At 43.9% G+C, this 5998-nt stretch overlaps 1 protein-coding gene across 4 annotated transcripts; it reads left to right on the top strand.

The window, feature by feature from the left end:
* The first annotated feature begins 636 nt into the window (after positions 1-636).
* C3H6orf120 (chromosome 3 C6orf120 homolog) lies at positions 637-4855 on the top strand. Of its 4 annotated transcripts, none has more exons than XM_034765183.1 (2): positions 637-756; positions 3951-4855. In XM_034765183.1, the coding sequence occupies exon 2, from the start codon at positions 4006-4008 to the stop codon at positions 4561-4563; it is 558 nt and encodes a 185-aa protein (XP_034621074.1). In that variant the 5' UTR covers positions 637-756; positions 3951-4005; the 3' UTR covers positions 4564-4855. The 4 variants fall into 4 exon arrangements, with proteins under 4 accessions (XP_034621074.1, XP_034621070.1, XP_034621071.1 ...); XM_034765179.1 differs by lacking the exon at positions 637-756 and adding an exon at positions 807-1418; XM_034765180.1 differs by lacking the exon at positions 637-756 and adding an exon at positions 808-1176.
* The last annotated feature ends 1143 nt before the right edge of the window (positions 4856-5998 follow it).

The raw sequence follows: 5998 nt of genomic DNA, 5'->3' as shown, positions 1-5998 counted from the left end.
GTTCCCACGGGTGTGGAGGTCTTGTGGTAACACCACCTGTTTTCTAATCTGAGTTGGCCCATGGCAAAGATCAAAGTGCAGGGACCCCCTGGGGGTAGGGCTGACCCAGGGCTGGGCTCTGAGGGGATGAGGGGCCCGGACACAGCACAAGGCTGCGAGGAGCTCCAGGTGCGGAACGTCCTGCTGTGCCAGGCCAGCTCGGTGCCAGGGGCTGGACGGGGGACACGGCGGGGCCGATGCGGCGCGTGGCTGCCCCTCCTCCCCCTGGGCAGGGCCGGCTCCAGGCACCAGCTTAACAAGCAGGTGCTTGGGGCGGCTAAGAGAGAGGGGCGGCACCTGCGGCAATTCGGGGGCGGCAGATCCCTCACTCCCTCTAGGAGCAAAGGACCTGCCGCTGAACTACCGCCGCCGATCGTGGCTTTTTTTTTTTTTTTTTTGCTTGGGGCAGCAGAAATGCTGGAGCCGGCCCTGCCCCTGGGGCCATCTGCACTTCCGGGCCACAACCAGCTGAGCACCGTCTGCAGCGGAGGAGGGGGGCCGCCAGGTGCCCGGAATAGCGGCCGCGCTCTCACGGCATCTGGTTCTCATGGGGACGCCTGGAGGCGGGTAAACACAGCGCCGCCTCCCACCGCGACCGCCCTGCATTGCACACAGGCTCTCTCGCGAGAGCAGGAGGCCCGCGGCCTGGCTCAGTCTCAGCCGCGGAGCACGGCGCGGTGGCAGGCAGCGGGGCGGGTGGAGCTGCTCGGCCTGGGGGTGAGCGGGGGGCCGGGGCAGGCAGGCAGGCGGGCGGGGAGACCGGGGGGAGCCTCCGTCCCAGCGCGGGGCTCAAGCTGTTTCCTCGGGAGGCAGGTGCCCTGTAACCCGGGGGAGGGGCCGCGCCTGGGAGCGCCGCTGTCAGCAGCCCGGCTAAGGCAGCGAGCGGGGCTGGGCCTGGCGCCTGTCCGAGGCAGCGACCGGAGCCTGGTGTCCGGGCGGGAGACTGACCCGCCCGCGATCCCCGCTGCTCCGTGATCGGGCGGGGCCCCTGGGCTCCGCGGCCATCCCAGCCCGGGGTAGAGGCTGCGCCGCGGGGTTGCTGACGCTGGCGAGAGCTGAACCCTGTCGGCATCGGGCAGGTTCCCGGGAAGGCTGGGGGCGACGGGAGCAGCGGAGAACGCGCTCGGCGCGTATGAGGTGTGGGAGAAAAGTGCCCTGCCGGGGTGCCCGGGTCTGGGGAGAAACGTGGCCCTGTTCAGCGTGTGCCGAGAGCTACAGAACGAGGGCATGCAAACCCGGGGCAGTCGTTTGTTTTGTTCATCTCTTCCGTCATCCCCAGGAGTGGGCTAAACAGAAAGCAGGTTCTCCCGCTCTGAAAGCTTTTGTTTTCGGAGGAAAAGCTGGTATGTCCTTGGCATCGGCATGTTTCATTGCTTCAGGTATCACTCACCAGGTCTAGCTTTTATATCCCCGTGACCCTGGCTTCCTCTGGCCTTTCCTAGTTCTCCTAGGCTGCTGCCTACTTCTTCAGAGTAGATCCCATTCCTCCTAGTCCAGTGTATGTTCCCCGGGGGAGGTGTCTTTGGCTTCCTCCCCTCTGCAAGCTTTTTTTTCATCCTCCCATTAGCGACCCCCTCAGCGCAGCCTCAGTTGTTCCCATGGTCTATTAATACTCTCATTTACTTCTCCATCTCTTCTTCTCATGGATGTCCCACTACTTCCTCAAATTAAATGGATAAGGTACTGAATGCATGAATTTTCTGCCTAAAACATTCTGTCCTTTATCAGTTTTCACAAATCCACTGTCTGCCTCATCACTCAAGTGCCATCTTTTGCTCTTTTCTCTCATGTACTTTTGCAAAATTGTGGCCTTAGATTGTAAAAGTCTTTAGGGCAGAACATTCTGCAAGTTATAGAGCATAAATCATAGGACTGGAAGAGACCTCAAGAAGTCATCTGTGCCAGTCCCCTACACTCATGGCAGGACTATGTATTATTTCTAGACCATCCCTGACAGGTGTTTGTCTAACCTGCTCTTAAAAATCTCCAATGATGGAGATTCCACAACCTCTCTGGGCAATTTATTCCAGTATTTAACCACGCTGACAGGAAGTTTTTCCTAATGTCCAATATAAACTGCCATTGCTGCCGTTTAAGCCCCTTGCTTAAAGAGGCTAAGGAGAACAATTTTTCTCCCTCCTCTTTGTAACAACCTTTTATGTATTTGAAAACTGTTGTCATGACCCCTCTTGTTCTCTCTTCTCTAGAGTAAATGATTTTTTCAATTTTCCCTCATAGGTCATGTTTTCTAGATCTTTAATCATTGTTGTTGCTCTTCTCTGGACTTTCTTCAATTTGTTCACATTTTTCCTAAATGTGGCCCCCAGAACTGACCACAATACTCCAATTGAGGCCAAATCAGTGTGATGTAGAGCAGAAGAATTACTTCTTGTGTCTTGCTTACAACACTCCTGCTAATACACCCCAGAATATTTGGGGTTTTTTGCAACAGTGTTACACTGTTGACTCATATTTAGTTTGTGATCCACTATGACCCCCAGATCCTTTTCTGCAGTACTGTACTCCTTTCTAGGCAGTCATTTCCCATTTTGTGTGTGTGCAACTGATTGTTCCTTCCTAAGTGTAGTACTTTGTATTTGTCCTTATTGAAGTTCATCCTATTTACTTCAGACCATTTCTCCAGATCATTTTGAATTTTATTCCTATCCTCCAAAGCACTTACAATCCCTCCCAGCTTGGTGTCATCCACAAACTTTAAAAGTGTACCCTCTCTGCCATCATCTAAATCATCAGTGAAGATATTGAACAGAATCAAACCCAGAACTGATCTCTGCGGACCCCACTCAATATGCCCTCCAGCTTGACTGTTTAATTATAAATGTTTAATTTTAGAAAGCTAGGTGAAATTTGTACAAAAACTTTGATTGAAATCTCTTGAAGACAGGGACTCTCCTGTATGAGTGGAAAGCACCTAATCCATTTTGGGTACTACTATAATGCAAATAACTGCTTACATTAATATTCAGTTATAACTGTTGTAGTTTTTTATGAAGGTGATAAAGTCTAAATCAAGAGTGGTGACAAACATTTTGGGCTGAAATGACACTTGGTAGATTTAGAATAGTTAATTTTAAATGCAAAAAAATGTGATAGGGTCAATTTTATATTCTGAAACCAGGCATGGTACTTTGAACTGAAATGTTGCCTCTTTGTACGTGGCCTTTTCACATTCAATATGACAGTTTGTTATGAGAAACATACCTTTGAATTTCACTTATGTACACAAACTTAGCTGTTACATTAGCAGTTTTTACACTTATTTGAATAGCTCCATGATTTCTTTAACTAACTATTTATATGTTTTGATAGAGCCACTAACTTGTTTACTTATATATGTAATCAATCATAATTCTCAATATGCAGGGGTCCCCGTATATATTTCTATACACAAATCCAGATCTGTACCTCAGTATGCTACTAAAACTAGATGGAAAAACCAAATGAGACATGCCCAAAACTATTCTAATACAAACTAAGTTAAGCTTCTTCAAACACAAAGGCCTTAATTGAATACTTTTTCCAAACCATAAAATCACTACTGTAGCTTATTCTTTTTTGACAAAAGGTCTGATTTCACCCACCTACATGTTAAGTTTATTAATTTGAAATAAGATATTCACCCAATACTATAAGTTCACATCAGCAAGCTAATGTGTTTGCTGAGCAATTGCTACTTAAAACTGTTTATGCTTTATCTAGTTAAGCAAATCAAGTATATTAAACCTCACATCTACATTTTTGATAAGTTATTGGTCCCATATAAGATATCAAAGAATACACTTCTTAAGTTAATTTTATAAAGATTTGGGTACTTTAAAGAAAGGAATTTAAGAGATCTTTTCCAAGAGTTGACCACATTGAAACCTGAATTACTTCTTCTATATTAACAGGGTATTTACAACACATGATGTTGGAAGAGTTCCTTTAAGGTCAAACATAAGAGTTATGGCAGCACATTGGAAGAAAATGTTGGTGATCCTTCTAGCAGCTCAAACATTACTTATGAGTGATAGCTTTGAGGAAGAGGATGTACCCGATGAATGGATTCTTCTTCATGTAGTCCAAGGTCAGATTGGAGCTGGAAACTATAGCTACTTGAGACTAAATCATGAAGGGAAGATAGTACTTCAGATGCAGAGTTTAAAAGGTGATGCAGATTTGTATGTATCTGATATGACCCTTCACCCCAGTTTTGATGAATATGAGTTACAGTCTGTAACTTGTGGCCAAGATGTTGTTTATGTACCAGCCCACTTCCGCCGCCCAGTGGGAATAGGAATCTATGGTCATCCCTCTCACTTGGAGAGTGAGTTTGAAATGAAAGTATATTATGATAGAACAATTGTAGATTATCCATTTGGTGAGGCTTCCTACAACCCAGAAGAGATGGAGGCAAGCCAGAAGCGCACTCATTCACCAGAAGATCAATCTCAGGATGAGGAATCTATTTTTTGGACTATACTCATTGGAATTTTGAAACTAATACTTGAAATTCTTTTTTAAAATAATCAACTGGACATACACTGGACTAGAGTGCACTTATAGCCTGTGACATTGAACATGAATGGCTTGCTGTGAGCATTGGTACTCTTTTTTGTAAAGTTACCTGAAGAGGTATTCGGGTTACTTTTTCTATGCTGAAGAGGGGAAAAGCAAAGCCATATTTAATTTTGTATTGAAGCCCCCTTCCCACCTTCCAGAAGTAAAATGAGCAGAAAGCACAGTATTTGTATAGTTTTCTTTATAAATCAGGGTTAAAGTGAATGTACAATAAAGGGAATCTTATTAAAATGTATCAGTTTGAACAGGTGCATAAGAAAATGGACCTTGATAATTCACTGTATTTTCTATTAAAGTGACACTTAATTTTATACAAAGAAAAAGTTGTAAAATCTGAACGGTGTAGTTTTAACAACCCCGTCCAATTTAAAATAAAGAACTAATTTTCTAATCTCTTTGCACTGTGAACAGCTCTTTAGCAAGTGGCACTTTAAAATGCTGGCAACTATTGGAACTCGAAAGCAGTGTAACAAAGACCAGGAAATATCAAGGTCAAGATTTAAGGTGAACAGTGATTTTAGGTGCCTAGTTAGATCCAATTTAAAGGAGCCTGACTTTTCAAAGTGTAGGTGCTCAGTGCTTTCTCAATCTGCTCTCTAAGGTATCAAGTTGCGCATTTAAACTGAAGCACCCAAAATCACTTAATCACTTTTTAATATCATGACCTGAATCAAGTTTGCCATCTTCTTTATTATCTCTGCAGGTAGAGGCTGATCTTTCTAGTCAGGGAAAGAATTATAATGAATCAGTTATTCAGCTATTTTTGTATCTGTAAATAGATAAAAGCAATATTGTCACTGCTCATTAAAAGCAACTCAGCCTGCATTATCATAAGCAGGAAAAGGTTTTTCTCCATATATGTACCCCTTTTCTTAAGTGTAACCACAATTTTAGTGCCACTTCCATAGTATCATCTGTTCTTTATGGTTGTTGGTGCATCTTTATGAAAATTAGATGCATTTAACTCTTGGAGTGCACGCTATTTTCAGTTATAGGGACTTAAAGTAGTTCATAATAAAGGAGACTGGATTTTCTGGCAATGCATTGAAACTTTTAGATATTATTCCTACAAGCTTCAAAGTCATGGCTTTTTTAAATTAAAGCAACACTGATTATTTAAAAGTAATTGAATGCTTTGCTTTGATTGAATCATGGAGAATAAAACTGAGTGCTATGCAAATATCTAAACTTTTGTGTAGCTTTCTCTCCATGTAGAAGTTATTGCTATGCAACATTGGCATATACAAGTGTGTTGCTATAAACTACCTCTTTGAGAGGACTTTTTGAAAGTTTTCCCTCTTGAATGGAAATTTGAGTTGTCAATCTAAACTGCTATGACAGAATACATGCTCAATTACTGCCATCATAGGAAAACCCA

The sequence above is a fragment of the Trachemys scripta genome, chromosome 3, assembly GCF_013100865.1.
Source record: "Trachemys scripta elegans isolate TJP31775 chromosome 3, CAS_Tse_1.0, whole genome shotgun sequence".
In the NCBI taxonomy this organism is placed as follows: Eukaryota; Metazoa; Chordata; order Testudines; family Emydidae; genus Trachemys; species Trachemys scripta.
Note: the sequence above shows the minus strand (reverse complement) of the source record. Positions and strands in the feature narration are given on the sequence as shown.